The sequence below is a fragment of the Adiantum capillus-veneris genome, chromosome 27 (genome assembly GCF_014529385.1).
Source record: "Adiantum capillus-veneris isolate H3 chromosome 27, ASM1452938v2, whole genome shotgun sequence".
NCBI classification, from domain to species: Eukaryota; Viridiplantae; Streptophyta; class Polypodiopsida; order Polypodiales; family Pteridaceae; genus Adiantum; species Adiantum capillus-veneris.
This window is the reverse complement of record NC_140957.1, coordinates 135,157,270-135,180,051: the sequence shown is the minus strand read 5'-3', so window position 1 is coordinate 135,180,051 and position 22,782 is coordinate 135,157,270. Positions and strand designations below refer to the sequence as shown.

The 22,782-nt window shown below is 41.5% G+C and overlaps 1 protein-coding gene across 2 annotated transcripts; it reads left to right on the top strand.

The window, feature by feature from the left end:
- The first annotated feature begins 10,747 nt into the window (after positions 1-10,747).
- On the top strand, positions 10,748-14,797 carry LOC147422800 (pentatricopeptide repeat-containing protein At5g39350-like). Of its 2 annotated transcripts, XM_086503131.1 has the most exons (2): positions 10,748-11,145; positions 11,228-14,797. In XM_086503131.1, the coding sequence occupies exon 2, from the start codon at positions 11,329-11,331 to the stop codon at positions 14,086-14,088; it is 2,760 nt and encodes a 919-aa protein (XP_086359257.1). In that variant the 5' UTR covers positions 10,748-11,145; positions 11,228-11,328; the 3' UTR covers positions 14,089-14,797. The 2 variants fall into 2 exon arrangements, with proteins under 2 accessions (XP_086359257.1, XP_086359256.1); XM_086503130.1 differs by having other exon boundaries at positions 10,748-14,797.
- The last annotated feature ends 7,985 nt before the right edge of the window (positions 14,798-22,782 follow it).

The following is a 22,782-nucleotide window of genomic DNA, read 5'->3' as shown; positions in this document are numbered from 1 at the left end:
ATTAGCAAGCTCTCCCCTTCTCGCTCATAAAGTTTGAAGTACTCCAAATCAAAGAGACTAGAGGAATTCCAAGCCAACCCAACATTGATACATCCAAAATGGTAGGAGATCGGGCTAAACCGGCACCCCATGTATCTTATTTTGTATACAAATGCGCCATTACATGTCAAAAAAGATCCTATGTAGTGCCTGGTACTGAGAGTCGGAAGCTGGAAGCAACATTCTATCATCCAACAAAAGAGGCCCACTTTATTCAACTACCCCAGGTTTCCACCACCCTAGAATAACCAACCCACAAAAACATATATAGTGGAAACATTATCCTCAACCATTCAACTATTTCAAGGGATTTTGGATTTAGCATCCATCATGTTGGTAAAGATTCCTAAAATGCTCCTAACCTTCTTGCAGACTTTTCACCAAGCAGAGCAAACAGATGCAGCATGGATGTCATCCCTCGAAGGCTTATGCTATGATTTATCTGGCCAACCTTTGAGAAAGGTGCTCCATGGATTCTATGAAAGGGTGATGTTTCTACCATCCTACTATATGCAGACATTCAAAGCATCATTCTACACGGGCTTCTTCACTTACAGATCCAAGATCTTTGGACATATCATCACCAGCTCGCGAGCAAGATTTGTCAGTTACTCCACGGTTGAGCAAAGAAAAAAAAATAACCATGCACTTTATGTCAACTGAAGACAAAGAACTCCACCTCAGGTATTAACAAGGTCTCGAGAAGCATGCACAAAGGACTGCAACAAGGTAGCCCGACAACTACTTAGCACCCTAAGTAGTTGTGTCGCGGATAACACAGCTAAGGAGGGGGGAATGTTAGTTGCTCAGCTAACAAGAGCCAAAAGAAGAACATCAAAAGGGACACCACTCATTTTTTAACCCAATTGATTGTATTAAACCCCTTTGTATTACTGAAAAATCCTCCATAGTCCAAAGCCATTGTAATATTATTGATTGCCAATGAGTCTAAAGAGGTTGAGGGCCTCCAAGTTTGTAATTGTATGCAGTTTTTAAGCTTTGTATTGAGCCCAAATAGCTAGGAATCCATTCTTTGAACCTTGCCTAAGGTATAAAAGCCAACTTATGTAATTATAAACCTACGTTTTGGATAATGAAAGTAAGCGTTTGCTGCAGAAGCTCAACGTGAGTCTACTATTTCTTCAATTCCTCGTGTCTCTCTCATACGGTGTTGCATTGCTATTCCGAGCATACCAACACGTTCGCAGGTGACAGCTCTTCCATTTAACGTAAGTTTCTTGCAATAAAAGTTTGTTTTTAGTCGTACCAACTACAAGCTGTTTTGGCTTCCTACACATAATACACGCACCAAAATTGGTTTTTGACCTTAGGAATAGATAAAGCATGTCTAGAGGAAGCCTTATAGTGCTTCGGATGCCAAAACTGATTGAACTAAAATACGTTGTTTATCTTATGCGTAGTGTTGTCAGAGTGTCAGAAATGACATTTGTGTACAGAGAGCGTTAAGGATGCTCTACTCATGCTAGGCATTAAGTTTCATTGCATTTGGGGTCTCGTAGCTATACAAATTCATCAAATCAAGCTTGCGGGTAAGAAAAGTATCTTTTGTTCCCTAACTTTAGTATTGTTCCTTCCAATGAAATTTTGAGGACAAAAAATCTTCTTAAGAAGTGTGAAGTCTCCTATATTTTGGGACATGTGCACCTTATGGCTAGGTGAAGCGCGGGAGTTGCCTCTAAAATGGATAAAAATAAAGAATGCTTATAAGTGTCAACATCTTGGTGGGACTACCCATGTAGCTTGATGGATGAGGGCCAGAAGAGGGGTGTGGAGGAGCTATGGGTGCATGCTTAGGTCGGTACTCTTTCTCTCTCTCCCTTTCCATTTCCAGGAGGTTAAGGTCCGCCTTCTTAGAGGCTCCTCCTTGGTGGATGGAGGCATCTAGTCTTCTTTGATGCCATTATCCGAGTTACCAACCCTTCGATCGATTGCGGCCATATGTAAACCCCAACCCCTCACCCTTTTATTCCCCCTACTAATTCTTCTATGTTTATTGTCAATACTTGATACAAAATCTATTAAGTTCATTGACGAACTACTATTAAAAGAATGTACTAGATATTGTCCAAAAATATGAAGAGCAAGGGCTTCCCACAAATAAAAAAGTCCATCAAATACAAAAAAGAGAGAGCACATGGAAAGAGAAGTTTCAAAAGAAAGTAAAGAGAAAAGACCAAGCTTTTCCATTGACATCTAAAAAAAGAACCTTTTTGAAAAGGATAAAAACCCTAAGGTAAGTCAAAAAATTTGCAAGCACAATTCTTAGCCCATTAATTTTTATTTTGTTACACATATTGACATTGTGGACATGACAAGTTTTTAAAGAGATGGAAGGATCTAAGCCTTTGCAATTTGAAGATGGACCATAGTTTGGGCCATTACATTAGTAAGCTCAACAAGGAGACAATAGTTTTTTACCATAGGAAGCTTTCCCAATCACCCACTCTCCCCATGCTCGTAGTATTGGCTCTATCAAGGGTGGTATGTTCATATCCAATACGGTTTGGACTTGCTCTAGGATTTATGGGCTCAAGAAGTGCATACTATGGCACTATGATAGGTTTATGTCCTTGCCTCTTTGGTAACAGAGGCAAGCAATTGTAGGGTTACAAGAAGTAGGAGTACTTGAAATGGAGAGAAAAAAATGAAAAGCAAAATGTTGGCTCAAGTAGCCATAATTGATCCTTGTATTATTCTCCATTTTCTTCCTTGCCTCTCTCCACGGGAAAGCCACTGTAAAAACCTTTCACTTGCAGATGACCTACTATATGCATCTTTCCTTTTTTTATACTCCTCTGTATAGCAATATCTAAATTATTTTTTTTTTAAATCTTCTTGTGGTCTTATCCTATGACATACTTGTATGTAAAACCATTGGAATACTTCAAACAATCTATTAGCTTTTTGAGCTCCTTTGCCATGTCTAGTATGCTTGAATAACTTGGTTATTGCTTGGTAGCGGGACTTCTCTATATCTTGAGTAGGCCATATGACAAGCTTCCATACTTGTTTATAAACCAAGGAGTGTGATTGTAAATATTATGTCGCACAAGAAAGAGAATTCATTTATGCAACAAGTGTTGAAGCAAATTAGCGTAATCATAATTCATAAGTATTACCATGTAGTTTGTGAAGTGATTTGAATTTTAAGCATTTGTCATATCTTTCTTAAATATTTTGAGCTATGTTTTGAAGTTGGAAATGTCATTATTTTCTCAATGACTTTTATCAGAGTAAGAGAAAACTGCATCCAAGGCTTCCTAGACTTTTGCCTTCTGACTTCTTGCTCTACCATAAACTCCATGGTCTTTCACAACATTATGTTGGGCCTTCCATTGGTTGTATTGGACTTTTGGATACACCCTTACCCAGTTCCCCATAGAATCCTAGGAAGTTCCTGGCTTTCACCTCACCAATAGAAGCTTTCTTAGGACCATTATTTCCACCAGATGACCTTCTGGGATCTATCTCAATCACCACATTCCCTCCATGAAGCCTTATATTAAACAATACCCTTGTACCTACCAAAAGCCTCATCATCCAACTCCTCCCCACGTTGTAGGGCCTTGATTATTTCAGGGACACTAGTGTGATGGAGCACCTAATTTAACACATTAAAATCCTCGCAATCAACCTCAAAAGCACCCAACCACCAAATGTTCGGTTGTGATTGGACACTAACATTTTTAGGGATTTTTTGCCCCTCTTTGGGATAAAGAGCTCTATTCATGAGGGTTATTGACACTCTCTCAAGTTCTATTCCCTTCACAATTTTACTTTCTATCTAATTTAATCTTTAAAATGCCATGGCCATTCACCTCAATATGTTGAAGATCTCATTGAATTTTATCATTGCACTCTGCAAAGTTCTCCAAGTCAAAGAATATATTGTTGAAACAATTAAACTTGAGGTCTTTCTTCTTATTACAAGGATAAATGTTCAATGATGTGAAAAGGCTCCCCTAGCATCATCGTGACCCTAGAATTAATTTTAGACCTTGCTTGTTGAGGCTTTGGTAGCAACGAACCCTTCACTCTCGATTGCTTCAAGTGTTTATTCATGATCTTGAATAGCTATCGATAACCTCTCCTACTGATTCCAACTTTTTTCATAGTCCCTTGAGCATCATCCTTGTCAAGGTAGAATTTTGCAAGAATCTATCAATGCATCTCTTGTCGGCCTTTTTAAACCTTCTCTCATCCAATAGGTTCCTAGCAAAAGAACATGTGGAATCAGTTAACAAAATGATTGTGATGCACCTCTCATGTTTCCTTGTGAACCACTCAAGTAGCCAAAAAATCCTCTTGATAGCCTCCCAATGCTTAGAACCTAGGCTATGCATAAATATGATGACCTGCAAGACTACAAATTGAATATATGGCCTCATGTTGCATACATAAATAAGGCATCCAACATCAGTTTGGTAAAGAGTGACATCGGCTGGATCACTAGCATCATGAAGGCTTAATTGCAAACCTGTTTCCATGGGAGTGGCAATAGGTTTGCATACATAAATAAGGCATCCAACAATAGTTTGGTAAAGAGTGACATTGACACGATCACTAGCATCATGAAGGCTCAACTTCAAACTTGTTTCCATGGGAGTTGAAATAGGTTTGCAATCCTCAAGTCCAAACTTACATAGCAATGTCTCTATATAACCTATTTGACACAAGGCAATACCGCCATCACACTGCTTAAACTGTATGCCCAAGTAATGATGCAACATCCTGAAATCTTTCATCTTGAAAGTAGCATTCAAATCAGCCTTAAATTCAGCAATATGTGCCTCATTTGGACCAGTGATCAACAAATCATCCACATATAGAACAACGATGAGAAGTACATCACCCTCATGCTTTACATACAAAGTGCTTTCTGTTGGACTATTACAAAATCCTCGTTTGACCAAATCAGTGTCAATTTTCTCATACCAAGCATGAGGAGATTGTTTCAACCCATACAAAGCTTTATTAAATTTGCACACTTGATCCTCTTGTCCTTTCTTGACAAAACGCGAGGCTGTGTTACATAAAATTCCTCAAATATGTCACCATTCAAGAAAGTAGTAACAATGTCCAATTGATGTACATCGCAACCAAAATGAGTTGCCAATGCACATAGAAAACGCACAATATTCATATGACAAGCGGGAGAAAAAGTCTCTTCATAATATATGCCTTTTTATTGTGCATATCCTTGAAACAAGTCGAGTCTTATAACAATCAATTTCACCATCCGGCTTACGCTTCAACTTGTAAACCCACTTTGTACCAATGGCCTTTTTTCAAGGAGGCAAATCACATAAAGTCTATGTGTCATTTTCTATAAGTGCATCATATTCTGATTGCATGGAAGCCATCCAGTTTTCAGAATTTTGTCCTTCATCAAAAGACAGAGGTTCATCAACATCACATAAACTAGAAACAATCAAAGCATAGCAATTTGATGCATAAGATGCATGGCAAGAACCTGAATGAGTACAACTAGACAAAGGTGCATCCAATTTATTGTCATGCAAAGGATGAACCAGCCATTTTGGCATACCTCTAGCCTGCTCATTCTCAGTCCTTTCCTTATCAAGTACATCATGTACTCTGCATCAGAAATTGGCTGATTTGTAACATTTTCAAAAACCCCCATAGGCTGTACATTTGATTCGTTGGAATTTACATTCGAACTTCCACCACTAAAAAGAGGAAATAATCTGTCATAAATGTCATGTGAGCTTACATTATTGCCATCTTTGTAAGCGACCTGTTATTCCTTTCAGCAACACCATTTTGTTGAGGCATATACGTCATTTTACATTGGTGTTTTACCCCACGACTAGCCAAAAATGCATTAAATTCATGAGACGTATACTCCCCCCTTCGATCGGAATGGAGGGTGTCCATAGTACATTAAGAGATATTTTCAGCCATAGCCAAAAATTGCTTGCATCACATACACACTTCGGACTTAGCTTTAAACGGATATACTCATGCATGCTTGGAGTAATCATCAATGAAAGTTACAAAGAAGTAAAGGTAATTTCCCAAGGACGGAATTTGCATGGGCCCACAAACATCATTATGCACAAGCTGCAACGTGCACATAGCCATAACTCAACCATCCTTTGGAAACTTTGAACACTGCATCTTACAAAAAATACAGCCTTCACAAACATGCTTAACAAGTGCTTCAAGAGGCAGCAAAGAAGCAACCATATCAGATTTTTGCAAACACAACAAACTGGAAAAATTCAGATGCTCAAAACGTGCATGCCAAAGTTTTGCATTTGAAGTATCCACATTTGCATTTGCAAAATTCTACCCACACTTGTCATACAAAGTGAGCTTAGCTTATATAACCCACGACATAAAATGCCTGATGCAATAATCTCATCACTAAAACTGACATCATGAATTGTACATCTGTCATCCACAAATTTCACAACAAGACCAAGTCTAGCAAGTGCAGATAGAGACAAAAGGTTCTTCTTGATCCTAGGTACATAAAGTGCATCAACAAGTGTGAAAGAACTACCATTTGCAGCAGCCAACAATCTTTCCAACTCCTGTGACCGAATAAGAGGCATTGTTGGCACAAATGATTGAATTCTCATGATGGACATCCTCGAGAGAGGTAAACAAGTCATGATAAGAGGTAATGTGCTTTCTAGCACCATTGTCAAAGTACCACACATGAGCATCTACGGCAACTGACATACATGCATCATGGACAGAAGGATCATAAGTGCACTCTGCACTAAAAGCCCATTTTGCATCAACATCAAAATCACAATCTTCTTTCATAGAAGACTCAAAAATAGTTGCATTTGTAGTGGAACCAGCCTATTTTTCCTGCAACTTAGGACATTGCTTGATTAAGGGATCATTAGCTTTACAATAATGGCAACACATCTTCTTTTTGCCCTTTTCACCAAAATTCCCAGACGAATTGCTGCTAGCAAAAGCATTAGGAACATGTGATTTACCACTCGCAAAAGAACCATATGAGAAGTGGCTACATTGTTGTTACCACCTTTCCTTTGAGCAATAATAAAGGCATGTTCAACTGCACACTGTTTAGCCCTGTTTTTTTTGGAAAGTGACACTTGCAACAGCAATGTGCATAATGCATCAAACTTGACAACTTCTGGATTTCCTTGAGTCATAAGTCTCATGGTACTAGCAAAAGTCTTGTAAGAATTTGGCAAAGCATCAAGAACAGTCTGCACAAGGGAACTGTCAGAAATGACTTTGCCTGCAGAAATAAGCTACCCATTAATATCCTTGACACCAACAAGAAAAATTTCTATCTCATCGTCCTCATGCATAATCTTTGACTCCATCTCTTTACACAACAATGCAATCTTAGCCTCATTGTGACCTGCGTAAAGACCAACCAAAGTATCCCAAGCCTATCTTGCAGATTTTGTTGAACAAATTGGAGCAGTAATAGTGCACTTCACATACAACGCAATCAATGCATGAGCCTGCGCATCTCTTGTCATAAAAACTAATATCTAATTCTCCCAAATAATTTTATCATGTTCAAACGATCATTTAATATGGGGAATTACCAGGGGAGTAAAAGCTAGAATATCGGTAAGGCTGTCAGACCGGTCTCAGTAGGGATCCAAAGGAGGGAGCATAGGGATCCAAAGGGGGGCAGTATGCAAAAGAGAAATGTGAATCAATGGAGCTTAGAAGACCTACGGTTCAACTCCATTAAGACCTCCATATGCTAAGGTTCCAAAAATTAACTTAAAAGTCCAATGGCCAAAGGTGGGAAAATTGGATGGTTATGGGAAGACTAAAAAGTCTTCCCACATCCCTAGGAAGGAGGGGGCGAACCCTAATGATAGGGGATGAGTGAGAAACACACACACACACACATACACACACTCCCAAGCTCTCCCCAAAGGGAAGAATGGACACATGGCAGGCTCCTAGCCCAGTTGCCCCCAATCTCCCCTCAAATCCTATTGGATGGCCATAGAGGTGGACCAATGAGAATTAGGCTAGAGTAAAATTAGTATAATCAATTTAATAATGCCTGATAAAAGAAACGATAGAAATTAAGCTCCCTAGAAGACTATTCGATAGTCTACCAAGGGTCCAATGAGCATCCAACAGCCTAATGGCTTGCTTGATTCCTATTGGCCCGAGAGTTTAAATAAATTATTCAATTATCTAAAGCTCTTACAAAAGGGGAAAGGGGAACACATGTCACAAGGCTATCAATTATGCTTCCAAATTGTTATTAGCTAATCTTTGTAGGGGCCAATGGGAAGCCAGCAAGAGCGATTTGGAGGAGGGATCAACCAAGTAGAGAGAGAGTTGGAATTTTTACTCTAACCAACTTTGCTACACATACACACACACAACTTATGTGTTGAGCAAGAACTCCATCTCCTTCTCCAAGCATTGAGAAGTAGAGGTGTACACCAACAACTCTTGGCTATGGAATGCAAATCCACCCAAGAGCCAAGCTTCAATGGCATGCTCATCTCCTCTACCAAGCTAATTACTAAGCTAAGCTATGCTATTAGAGTGATTATGTGAGGAGAATACTTCTTTCTCATAAGATAAATCTTCTTCCTCTCAATCTTTCCTTATTCCTTGCTAGCTCTCACCATTTTTGAAGGTGTGTGAGGTCTTGGGACTGAGGCTAGGGACACTAGGTGTGTTTTTCAAGCATAATTTGGTGCATGAAGCTTCCATCTTCATTGCACCAACTATTTTTTGTAAAGAAACACAAAGATTGTATTGTACAAAAGTCTCCTTTGATGGGAGAAGCTATAATACAAAGCCTTTTTGGAGACGGGACTGGCTCCATGTAAATCCGGTCCTCAATTGTTATCAATTGTTCTATTTCTCTCTTTTTTCAAGTATTGTCTATGCTAAACAACCTGGGTGTAAAATGCTATGTTGCTTTCTCAAACTAAGTACTCTCTCTATGCTCATTAGGAACTTGTTCTTAATGAAATGCTCGCTATGTTATCAATTTCCGCTACACACAAGTTACTAGTGCATTAAATGTTACATCTCTTACATCCCAACGAGCTTGCTCAGTCGTCCCAGGCAAAACAGCTCTGACAGCAACAACTCTGTCACCAAATCCTGCAACATCGCCTACATCCTAAAAATCGGGACGTACATCAATGCTAGGCCTACACAATATTTCAAACGTCCTTTGACACAAAGACACGTTGCATCATGTAAGCCCTCATAGGGTAATTGTCCCCATCCAATCTATTCTCAGTACCAAACATCTTGAACACATTTTTGTTGTTGTCAGCCATGTCAAATGCCTGCACCTGATGTGAAAATTGCCTGAAAAGATGAGAAACGAAGCGGGACCAACACGTGCTATATAACACAACCCGTAGAAGACCGTAAGGACCCATTATGCAAAATATGGAACTAATAAAAATTCTGCACAAAATGACGAAATTGCATGTGCAGCTTTGTTTGTACTGAAAACAGAGGCAAAAATGAGCCCGAATAAAAAATCTAAGCAGTCTAAGCTCTACTAGCTTACCTGAAGTATATTTCGACTTGCTGACGCTCACCAAAGCTCACAAAAATCTGAGAAAGTGAGCACATGTGTGCTGGCAATGCTTGCGACTAAGCGCGAGAGGATGCACCCTGCTCTGATACCGATTGTTGAAAATAGGGTTGCAGGGAAACACAAGCAGCTTGGAGAAGACGAAGAAAGTTCAAGGCGCACAACAGAGAGTGTATTACTTAGTGTGCATGGAAAGATCAGTTAGCCCTAGAGTGATGGGTGTATACACAATGCACGGGGGAAAAAACCTCCTAGTCATGGAAAAAAAATGCCCCGACGGTCCTAAGTGTTCACACACATCACTACCACATAAATATGGTAACATCTCAAGGGGAAGGTATGAGATATACCCTTACAAAGATACAATCCATAGGGGGAAGGGCGATAAGCAGTAATACAACCATGTAGGCATGGTAGATGGTGATAAAAGACAAGAACACAATCATAAAGACCGCATAGATAGCTCATGTAGGGCTGCCACACATTTGGAGATCTAGACTATACATGTTGAGCATAAGGGTTGTGCGAATATGACAAAAATTTTGCTTGGGGCATCAACAGATCTATGAAGCAGGTTGGCAATTATGAGCTCCAATGTTGGTCTCTATGTTCCCTTTGAGCATCATAAGAGCTTGCATGATCGTTGCATCTGGAAAATACGTCTAATGCCTAATAACACGGTGAGCCTCTCATGACAACAATAAAGAGCTGTGAGCTTTTATGGTAAATGGTAAGGCATGCCATTTTAAGTTGGTTACACATTGCTACATGTGCCTGCAATATCCACGGATATCACCAGTGAAACAATGGCACATAAGGTGTGAGCGTTGAGTCGCTTACACATTGCTACCTGTGCCCGCCATATCCACGGATCTCACCAGTGACTCAATAGCACATAATGTGTGAGCGTTGAGTCGCTTACACACAACCAATTCTTAACCATGTCAAATCCCTGTTGGATGCCATCTCAATGCCAAACGAGAGAGAGTTTTGGACGGCGCCTTGAGGTCGGTCAAATATGGTGCTGTGTTTGCCATGTTGATGACAAACAATCAGAGCTCGAAGCCATAAAACAAGTTAGAACTTTCGTGGCATAGGGGGAGAGGTGCCCAAAACTATATGGCAATGTGTAAGCAGCCTTAATTTATCTTCTTCTTCTTGTAGTTCATGAAAAGTACTTAGAACGCTGAGACTTCTCTTCTTCTTGCGGAAGAGAAATGCAGAAGGCCGACAATGCTCCATGGCAAAAATTGATTGGTTGAAGTTGAGGCTCGGCGGCGGCAGATTTGCAAAGGCTTGTTTCTTCCGCCGGTTCAGTCTGAACCCAGCCTTATTCCTCTTTCTCAATTTGCGTTGCCTCAGAAGAGTGACTTCTTGATCAATGCTGACGTTCACCGGATTCATGAGAGTTATGGGAACATCCTGTGCTGTAGGCGGACCCTGTGTCTGCGTCTTTGCAGCTGATGTGTCTGAGCCCTAGAGTGCTCGGTTGCAGAATCAATCAAACAATTGCAAGGAAAGATCAGGTACGCTCATATGATGGTAAATCTCTTGGCTTATGCTTTCACAAATGCACCAGGAGATATGCAAGATCTGCTTCACTTGCAGAAGATGATTTCGATGACCTGCAATCAGATTCGCAACCGGACAGCGCTTCATTTGGGTCCCTTTTGCGAAAATGTGGAGATGGAAAGATTTGGAAGGATGGCATGCTTGTTCATCATCACATTATTGAGCATGGTCTTGCACATGATGCATTTTTGCAGGGCCTCCTTGTGCAGATGTATGGCAAATGTGGACATATGGATCATGCTCTTCACATCTTTCGTGCTATGCCAGAGCACTCTGCATTTTCTTGGAACTTCATCATTCGAGCATCTGCCCAGCAGGAATACTATCAGGAAGCCCTTGATCTGTTTAATCGAATGCAACAGGAAGGTGCAGCACCTGATAAATTCACTTATGTGTGTGCTTTTGCAGCCTGCACTGGGAAGGGTGATTTTCTTTGCAGCATGCAATTGCATGCACGGATAGTCAACAGCACTAATGAATCAGATACCGTGATAGGGACAGCCGTGGTTAACATGTATGGAAAATGCGGAAGAATCAATGATGCAAGAAGCAACTTTCAGAAGATGAATGAACATGATGTCATTTCATGGAATGTCATGCTTGCGATTTATGCCGAGCATGACCAGATGGAACAAGCACTGCAACTTTTTTCTCACATGCGGCAACAAAGTTATTTGCCAACACGTGTTTCGTTTCTAAGCGTGCTGGATGTGTGTGCCATCAGGTCGGATCTAGTAGAAGGGAAAAGAGTTCATGTCTGTATCTTAGCAGGCGGGATGGAGGTAGATATAATGGTGGAGAATGCTCTTGTTAAAATGTATGGGAAGTGCTGCCTTCAGCATGCAAGGGCGGTATTTCAGTTGATGTACCTACGGAATGTGGTTACCTGGACCACAATGATTGCATCATGTGCCGAACATGAGCAAATGGAGTTAGCGTTTCATTTGTACGACCAAATGTGTCAGGAGGGTGTCCTTCCAGAGAAGGTCACTTTTCTGGAAATTCTAGCAGCATGTAGTAATAGTGTTTGGCTTCTCAAAGGTGAAAGATTACTGGCTTGTTTGACTGGTGTTGATGATGACATGATAATGACAGAGGTTGTAAATATGTATGGTAGGTGTGATAGTGTCGAAAATGCTCGTAAAGTGTTTGATTCAATATCTTCACAAAGCATAGTGGCTTGGAACACAATGATATCAGTGTATTCACAGCATGGAGAAGCTGATGAAGCTTTTCTGCTATTTGCACGAATGCTGTCAAAAGTACAGACGCCAACTAGGATCACCTTCATTAGCATGCTCGGTGCTTGTATCAAGATTGTTGAAGGCAGGACCTTGCATGCTCTTGTAATTGAGAGCTATCATGAAGCAGGTACCATTATGAGCAATGCCATTATGAGCATGTATAGTAGACATTTGAACATAGAGGATGCCTGGAGCATCTTTTCTAGCATGGGGAGACGAGATCTAATATCGTGGAACACAATGATTGCTGCCTATGCGCTGGATGAAAGAATAGGAATAGGGGAGGTGTTTGGCCTTCTTGAGAAGATGGTGAATGAAGGAATAACACCTGACAAGGTTACTTACACAACGATCCTGGAAGCATATGCCCATTACAAGATGCCAAGAGTCAATGATCCGCTTGGTAGCTTAGGTTCGGATGGGGAATGGGTGCAAGCTGCAGGATCAGCTTCCGTAAATAAGCTAAGCGAGCCTGCCACACTGCAGAACGTAAGGAGGCTATTTTATGAGGTGCATGAGCACGATGTGAGGGCATGGAATGCGATGATTAATATCTGTGTTAGTCATAATGAAGAGTCAGCCGCTTGTTCCCTGTTCAATAGAATGCTTGAGGAGGCTTTTCTTCCTAACAGGGACAGCTTCATTGCAATTATATCTGCATGCACCAGTGAGAGAGCTTTGATTGACGGAAAGAGGTTACATTCCTGCATTACCTGTAGTGAATTTGAGGCAGAATTTGCCGTAGGCACAGCTCTGGTTACTATGTATGGCAAGAACCTTGGAGTTCTGATTGAGGCAAGGAAAGCTTTTGATCAATTCACATACAAGAATGTGGTGCTATGGACCGCCATGATTTCTGTGTACGCTCAGGGTTGGCATGGAGATGAAGGGTTCAAGCTCTTTCTGTTTATGCAGCAGTGTGGCGTGTTGCCCAACAAAGTCACGTATGTGAGTGCATTGGAAGCATGTGTCGCCCAAGGATCTCTTTGTGAAGGGAAGAGCCTTCATGCTTGTATATCTGGTGGCGGCTTTCTGTCAGATGTTCCGGTCATTACATCTCTGATTGACATGTACTCAAAGTGTGGGAAACTGGATGATGCATGGGAGATCTTTGATCAAGCGCCTGCTCATGATATTCTTCTGTATAACACGATGATATCATTGTACAGCCAACATGGTGATGCGTTGAGAGCTTTGAAGGTTTTTGAGGCAATGGCAAAGGAAGGTATGAAGGCAGACAAAGTAACCTTCATCAGTATTCTGACAGCATGCAGCCACTGTGGCTTGATAGAGGATGGTTTCTACTGGCTTAGTACATTGCAGCAAGATCATGAGCTGTCAGCAAACAGTGCGCATTACAACTGCATGATAGATGTAGTTGGAAGAGCAGGGCAACTTGAAATAGCATGGTCTTTGGCGAGTCGTATGCCTTTCCAACCGACAGAGGTGCCGTATATCATGTTACTGCGTGCTTGCCAGCAGGCAGCAGATGTGAAGCATGGAGGGTGGGCTGCAACACATTCCTTTGAGGTGGGTGGTGAAAACACTGCTCCTTATGTGCTTCTATCAAACATTCATATGGTCGATAACAGGATACTCTTAGCAGAGCCTTTTCTTGCTAAAGAAGAGGTTGAATGTAAGATGTACATTTGATCAGCATGAAAATTGATGATGAAATATATCCCAATGGCTTCTAGCAACATAAATTCAACAGGGCTGAGTGCAATGAATTGTGCCCCAGAACCTCTATAGATATCATTGTGCGACAGATCAGCATCAAGAATATTGAAGGTTGTGCAACACCTCAACAGCGGAAAAACCAAGGACAGTGTGCCACCTCAACACAAAGAACTTGCAGCACGCTGTCAACTCTGGCCCTGCTCCCTCCGACTGTGATGGGAAGGACTTTCCGTCCTTTCCTACAGAAACAGCTCCACCATGGCTCCGAGCCTCTGCCAGTTTTCTGAAGGAAAGGACACTGTGTGTCCTTTCCCTCCCCCTTGAAAAGCCTTTATCCCAAACAAACACAAAATTCCTTTAAGCGGATTCCTGAAGCCTAAATTTACAAATTAAACTATAAGATCGGCTATATTTATACTATTCTCTTGCAAAATGAACAAATGAACCACTCCCCGGTTTGCTTCCTCTCCCCAAATTATGCAAACCCTCATCCAAAGTTTTTCGAATTGTATTGCACAAGCAAGGGGTGTGTTGTGTGAGCAATGCCCTAAGTTATCTCTAAGCTATTTCTTCCTAGATCAAGCTATTTTTGGTTTGAATCATATTCACCACTGGTTGCTCTCGTGTAAAGATTTCACTCCTCAAAAGTGGCTTCATCATCTAATGAGATAGGTTCCTGGAAGTGGTTGCATCCATGGGTTATTGTATGAAGTTTTAGTTGATGGGGAATTGTTGCTGATTTGCCTTTTTTTGTTTTTGCTATATGTGCTTGTTGCATTTTAGCATTATGAGTTGCCCAAAAATGTTAAACTCGGTACCTCATGTCAAAAGGAAAGCTCAAAATCTAGCCACGATTTTGCAATTTAGCCACTTAGGAATACTGTTTTCACTTTGTTCAAACACTTGACATCATGTGAAGGTGTCCTAGAACACTTTGTGTAAGAGGTGACCGGGTAGGATCGTAGAGGAGCAGGGAAATAGAGAGGGGGATAGTAATATGCTTGTAGTTGCATCTTTGAAACTTGGGTTGGGTGATGTTTAGAGGAATGCTCTCTTGCTGCACGCTTTAGGCAAAGAGGGGTCCCCTTGTTGGGACGGATTGACTACTAAGTTTTTGAAAGAATTTTGGCATGATCTTAAGTCCCCTATTACGCGGATGGCTAACCAAGCCCTGGTCGATGGAGTCATTGACTTAAGCATTCAAACGGGTCTCATTAAGCCTACCTCCAAACAAGTTTGTTGCTCCCAACTGAAACATTAGCGTCCCATAATGATGTTAGTAGCCTATAAAATAATTGCCAAAAAAAAAATTGTAGTCCTCATGCTCTCTCCCCTCCTAGACAAAGTCCTTACTCTCCACCATAATGGATTTATCAAGGGAAGGTCAATCTATGATAACATTGTGGCAGCAATGGTCGGCATAGAATATGTTGCTTTTACTAAGCAAGAGTGCATCATGCTACATTTGGATTTGGATAAAGCCTATGATAGGATCACTTGGTCATTCATTGAAGATGTCATGAAATCATTGGACTTTGGGCCGTGGATGTTTCAATTGGTAAGCACCCTTGGTGCTGGTAGCCAATTTGAACTCCTATTCAATGAAAGAATTGTGGGTGCATTCGAGCTCAAAAGGTCAATGAATAGGACTGCCCACTTTCCTCTCTAGTGTTCGCCATTGGATCCCATCCTTTTGTAATAATAGTCGAAGACAATGCTGCGAAAGGGGAGATTCTGTTACCATATACATGTGGTAGTGATGTGTGTGAACACACTTAGGACAGTCGAGGCATTTTTTCCCTCTTTAGGAGGTTTTTTCCCCCATGCATTGTATATACACCCATCACTCTAGGGCTATCTATCTTTCCATTGCACACTAAGTAATATACTCTTTGTTGTGTGCCTTGAGCTTACTTCGTCTTCTCCAAGATGTGTGTGTTTTTCTGCAGCCCTAATTCCAACAATTGGTATCAGAGCAGGTTGCGTCCTCCCGGGCTTAGTCACCCAGCAGCATCAGCAACGCTTGCTCACTTTATCCGTTTTCAGTGATCTTTGACGATTCGGGCTCATTTTGGCCTCCGTTTCCACTACATGCAATATTGCACAGGCTATTTCTTCATTTTGTGCAGAATTTTTGTCAGTGCCATTTTCTCCATAACAGGTCTCTACAGCCTTCTGCGGTTTGTGCTATATAGTACGTGTTGGTCCCGCTTTGTTTCTCCTTTTTTCGGACAATTTTCACATCAAGTGCAACATTTACCATGGCTCACAACAACACAGATGTGTTCAAGATGTTTGTTGCTGACGAAAAATTGGATGGGGACAATTACCCTATGTGGGCTTACATGATGCAACATGTTCTTGTGTCAAAGGGCATATGGAATATTGTGCAGGGCATTGATGTACGTCCTGGTTCTGAGGATGTAGGCGATGTTGAGGATGTTGCAGGTCTTACTGCAAGGATTGTTGTTGTTAGAGTTGTTTTGCCTACGGTCAGAGCACGCTCGTTGGATGTAAAGGATGCGTAGGCTCATGCGTTGATTGCGTTGTCTGTGAATTGCACCATTACTCCTCACATTCGTTCAATGAAATCTGCAAAACAGGCTTGGGATATTCTGGCTGGTCTTTATGCAAGCCGCAATGAGGAAAAAAATGCATTGCTGCGTAAAGAGCTGGAGAAAGATTATGCATGAGGAAGATGATATGGACACTTTCCTTGCTGGTGTCAAGGATATCAATGAGCAACTTATTTCTGCGGGTGAAGTCATTTCAGACAGTTCCCTTGTGCAGAGTGTTCTTGATGCCTAACTCTTACCAGGCTTTTGCTAGTACTTGGAGACTTATGACCCAAGGAAATCCTGAAGTTGCCAAATTTGATGCATTGTGCACATTGTTATTGCAAGAGTCACTTTCCAGAAAAAACAGGATTAGACAGCGTGCAGTTGAACAGGCTTTCATTGCTTCTCAAAGAAAGGGTCGTAAAAGCAATGCAGCCACTTCTTTTGGTTCTTCTGCGAGTGGAAAATCACTTGTTCCTAATGCTTTTGTTGGCAGCAATTCGTCCCGAAATTCTGGTGATAAGGGCAAAAAGAAGATGTGTTGCCATTACTGTAAAGCTAATGATCACTTGATCAAACAATGTCCTAAGTTGAAGGCCAAAAAGGCAAAGAAGAAATAGGGTGGTTCCATTGCAAATGCTGGCTCCATTACAAATCCAACTATTGTTGAGTCTTCCGTGAAAGGAGACTGTGATGCTGGTGTTGATGCAGAATGGGCTTTTAGTGCAGAGTGCACTTACAATCCTGCTATCCATGATGCATGCATATCAGTTGCTGCAGATTCACATGTGTGGTATTTCGACAGTGGTGCTACAAAGCACAATACTCACATCGTGAATTGTTCATCTCTCTCGAGTCTGTCTCTCATGGGAATTCAGTCACTTGTGCCAACAATGCCTCCTATCCGGTTCAGGGAGTTGGAAAGATTGTGCTTTACTGCTGCAAATGGCAGTTCTTTCACATTTATTGAAGCACTTTATGTACCTTGGATAAAGAAGAATCTTTTGTTTGTATCTGCACTTGCTAGACTTGGACTTGTAATCAAATTTGTGGACGACAGATGTACAGTTCATGATCTCAGTTTTGGTGATGAAATTGTTGCATCTAACCTTTTGTACTGTTATCATATACATGTGGTAGTGATGTGTGTGAACACACTAGAACCATCAGGGCATTTTTTCCCTCTTTAGGAGGTTTTTTCCCCCGAGCATTGTATATACGCCCATCACTCTAGGGCTATCTATGTTTCCATTGCACACTAAGTAACACACTCTCTATTGTGTGCCTTGAGCTTCCTTCGTCTTCTCCAAGCTATGTGCGTTTCTCTGCAACCCTAATTCCAACAATTGGTATTAGAGCAGGTTATGTTCTCCCAGGCTTAGTCGCCAGCTGCTCTAGCACACGTATGCTCACTTTCTCCAATTACAGTGAGATTTGGCGAGCGCTCGTAGGTCGAAAAATATTTCGGGAAAGCTCGTATAGCATAGTCTGCTCAGATTTCTAATTCAGGCTCATTTCGGCCTCCGTTTCCACTACAGGTAGGTTTGCACAGGCAATTTCGTCATTTTGTGCAGAATTTCTATTAGTGTCAATTTTTGCATAACAGGTGCCTTACAGTCTTCTACGGTTTGTGCTATATAGCACGTGTTGTTCCCGCTCCATTTCTCCTATTTTCGAGCAATTTTCACATCAGGTGCAGCATTTACCACGGCTGACAACAAAACAGATGTGTTCAAGATGTTTCCTGCCGAGGACAGGTTGGATGGGGACAATTACCCTATGTGGGCTTACATGATGCAACATGTTCTTATGTTAAAGGGCGTCTGGAATATTGTGCAGGGCATTGACGTAAGTTCTGGCTGAGGATGTAGGCGATGTTGAGGATGTTGCAGGTCTTGCTGTAAGGATTGTTGCTATTAGAGTTGTTTTGCCTACGACAGAACAAGCTCGTTGAGATGTAAAAGATGCGCAGGCTCATGCATTGATTGCATTATCAGTGAAGCGCATCATTGTTCCTCACATCCATTCAGCAAAATCTGCAAAACAGGCTTGGGATATTTTGGCTCGTCTTTATGCAAGCCGCAATGAGGCTAAAATTGCTTTGCTGCGTAAAGATCTGGAGTTGAAGATTATGCATGAGGAAGATGATATGGACACTTTCCTTGCTAGTGTCAAGGATATCAATGAGCAACTTATTTTTGCAGGTGAAGTCATTTCAGACAGTTCCCTTGTGCAGACTGTTCTTGATGCCTTACCAGATTCTTACGAGACTTTTGCTAGTACTTGGAGACTTATGACCCAAGGAAATCCAGAAGTTGTCAAGTTTGATGCATTATGAACATTGCTGTTGCAAGAGTCACTTTCCACAAAAAAAAAGGACTAGACAGCGTGCAGTTGAATAGGCTTTTATTGCTTCTCAAAGAAAGGGTGGTAACACCAATGCAGCTACTTCTTATGGTTCTGCTGCGAGTGGCAAAACTTATGTTCCTAATTCTTCTACTGGCAGCACTTCGTCTGGAAATTCTGGTGATAAGGGAAAAAAGAAGATGCGTTGCCATTATTGTAAAGCTAATGATCACTTGATCAAGCAATGTCCTAAGTTGAAGGCCAAAGAGGCTAAGAAGAAAGAGGGTGGTTCCACTGCAAATGCTGGTTCCACTACAAATGTAATCATTTTTTAGTCTTCTGTGAAAGGAGACTGTGCTGCAGATGTCAATGCAGAGTGGGCTTTTAGCGCAGAGTGCACTTACAATCCTGTTGTCCATGATGCATGCTTGTCAACTGCTGCAGATTCACATTGTGGTATTTCAACAGTGGTGCTACAAAGCACATTACCTCACATCGTGAATTGTTCACCTCTCTCGAGTCTGTCCCTCATGGGAATTTTGTCACTTGTGCCAACAATGCCTCTTATCCAGTTCAGGGAGTTGGAAAGATTGTGCTTACTGCTGCTAATGGAAGTTCTTTCACACTTGTTGATGCACTTTATGTACCTGGGATCAAGAAGAATCTTTTGTCTGTATCTGCACTTGCTAGACTTGTACTTGTAGTCAAATTTGTGGATGACAGATGTACAGTTCATGATCTCAGTTTTGGTGATGAAATCGTTGCATCTGGGCTTTTGTGCCATGGGCTATATAAGCTCACTTTGGATGACAAGTGTGGACAAAATTTTGCAAATGCAGTTGCAGATTCAAGGGCTATTTCAGATGCAAAACTTTGGCATGCACGTTTTGTTCATCTGAATTTTGTCAGTTTGCTGCGTTTGCAGAAATATGATATGGTTGCTTCTTTGCCGCCTCTTGAAGCACCTGTCAAACATTTTTATGAAGGTTGTATTTTGGGTTAGATGCAGCGTTCTAAGTTTCCAAAGGATGGTTCAGCTCGGGCCACATGCAGGTTCCAGCTTGTGCATGGTGATGTTTGTGGGCCCATGCAAACTCCGTCCTTGGGAAATTACCTTTACTTTGTGACTTTTATTGATGATTACTCCAGGCATGCATGGGTTCTTCTGCTTAAAGCGAAGTCCGAAGTTTTTATGTGCTTCAAACAATTTCTAGCTATGGCTGAAAATGTCTCGAAATGTACTATGGGCACCCTCCGTTCCGATCGAGGGGGGGAGTATATGTCTCATGAATTCAATGCATTTCTAGCTAGTCGTGGGATAAAACACCTATGTACAGTGCCTTATACACCTCAGCAAAATGGTGTTGCTGAGAGGAAAAGCAGGTCACTTACGGAAATGGCACGATGTATGGTCAAAAGTCAAGATTTGCCGCATTCTTTTTGGCTTGAGGCCATCATGTGTGCCACTTATGTACTAAACAGGTGTCCTACGAAAGCTTTGCAGTCTATTACTCCATATGAAGCATGGCATGATAGAAAGCCTTCTATTGAGCACATGCGTGTTTTTGGCTGTTTGGCATATGCTTTGGTGCCATAAACACAACGCAGAAAATTGAATGATAAGGATGCCAAATGTATTTTTGTTGGTTATAGTGTTGAAAGAAAATGTTAAGGGTTGTATCATCCGCAAACAAAACGTATTCTGGTTTCATGGGATGTAGTGTTTGTGGAAGATTCTGTTCAGCCCTTGCTGTCATGTACTAGAGACAATAATGTAAGCTCACAGGACATTTATGACACTTTGTTGGCTCTTTTCGGTGGTGGAAATACGAATGTAAGTTCCAATGAGGCAAATATACATCCTATGGGGGTTTCTCAAAATGTTACAGATCAGCCTATTACTGATGCAGATGTACATGATGTACTTGATGAGGAAAGGCCTGAAAATGAGCAGGCTAGAGGTATGCCAAAATGGCTGGTGCACACTTTGCGTGACAGTAAATTGGATGCATCTTTGTCTAGTCGTACTCGTTCAGGCTCTTGCCATGCATATTATGCATCAGATTGTTATGCTTTGGCTGTGTCTAGCTTACATAATGTTGAGGAGCCTCTGTCTTTTGATGAAGCACAGAATTCAAAAAATTGGATGGCTGCCATGCAATCAAAATATGATGCACTTATAGAAAATGACACATGAACTTTATGTGATTTGCCTCCTGGCGAAAAGGCCATTGGTACGAAGTGGGTTTACAAGTTGAAACGCAAGCCGGATGGTGAGATCGATCGCCATAAGGCTCGACTTGTTGCAAAGGGTTATGCATAGCAAAAAGGCATAGATTATGAAGAGACTTTTGCTCCCACTTGTCGTATGACTACTGTGTGTTTTCTATGTGCATTGGCGCCTCATTTTGGTTGGGATGTACATCAATCAGACATTGTTACTGATTTCTTGAATGGTGACATATTTGAGGAAGTTTATGTAACGCAGCCTCGCGGTTTTGTCATAAAAGGACAAGAGGAAAAAGTGTGCAAATGTAACAAGGATTTGTATGGGTTGAAGCAATCTCCTCGTGCTTGGTATGAGAAAGCTAACACTCATTTGGTCAAACAAGGATTTCGTAACAGTCCAACAGAAAGCACATTGTATGTAAAGCGTGAGGGTGATGTACTTCTCATTGTGGTTCTTTATGTCGATGATTTGCTGATCACTGGACCAAATGAGAGACATATTGATGTATTTAAGGCTGATTTGAATGCTACTTTCAAGATGAAAGATTTGGGGCTGCTGCATCATTACTTGGGTATACAGTTTAAGCAGTGTGATGGTGGTATTGCCTTGTGTCAGAAAAGTTACATAGAGACATTTCTATATAAGTTTGGACTTGAGGATTGCAAACCTATCGCCACTCCCATGGAAACAGGTTTGAAGTTGATTCTATATGATGCTGGCGATCCTGCTGATGTCACTCTTTACCAAACTGTTGTCGGCTGCCTCATTTATGTATGCAATACGAGGCCGGATATTCAGTTTGCAGTCTCACAGGTCAGCAGATTTATGCATAGCCTAGGGTCTAAGCATTGGCACGCTGTCAAGAGGATTTTCTGCTAATTGAGTGGCAGTTTACATCTTGGCTTGTTTTATCCCAAGGGGGGATCATCATCGCCAGACTTACATGCTTTTTCAGACTCAGATTGGGCTGGTTGTTTTGACACGCAAGTGTCCACAAGTGGTTTTTGTTTCATGCTTGGAAGTTCATGTATATCATGATTGAGCAAGAAGCAACCTACTGTGGCCACTTCGGGTTGTGAGGCTGAGTAGGGGGCAGTCTTCACAGCTACGGTTGATTCTGTATGGCTCAGACGTCTTATGTGGCTGATTTGGGTGTTGGACAGGACACTGCCAACACTATCTACACTGACATTCAGAGCGCATTGGCAGTTGCGAGGAACCCAGTTTTTCATGCTCACATTGAGGTGCATTACCACTATGTCAGGGAGAGGCTCTCAGCAGGAGAGATCAGCTTGGCTTATGTGCCAACACAAGACAACCTTGCAGATCTTTTCACAAGGCATTATCTCGTGAGAAGTTTGAAGCTTTTTGCAAAGCTTTGAGCTTACACCCCTTTGTGGTTTGATCATGTCCTCAGGGCATGAAACTTCCCTTTACTCATGTGCCAGCTCTCGTTCACCGCATCACTCCAGGGGGGATTTGTTACCATATACATGTAGTAGTGATGTGTGTGAACACCCTTAGGACCACTGA

What these genes read in the sequence shown, in the direction of transcription:
- LOC147422800 (XM_086503130.1), top strand. Translation starts at nt 11,083, where the DNA reads ATGTGTCTGAGCCCTAGAGTGCTCGGTTGCAGAATCAATCAAACAATT.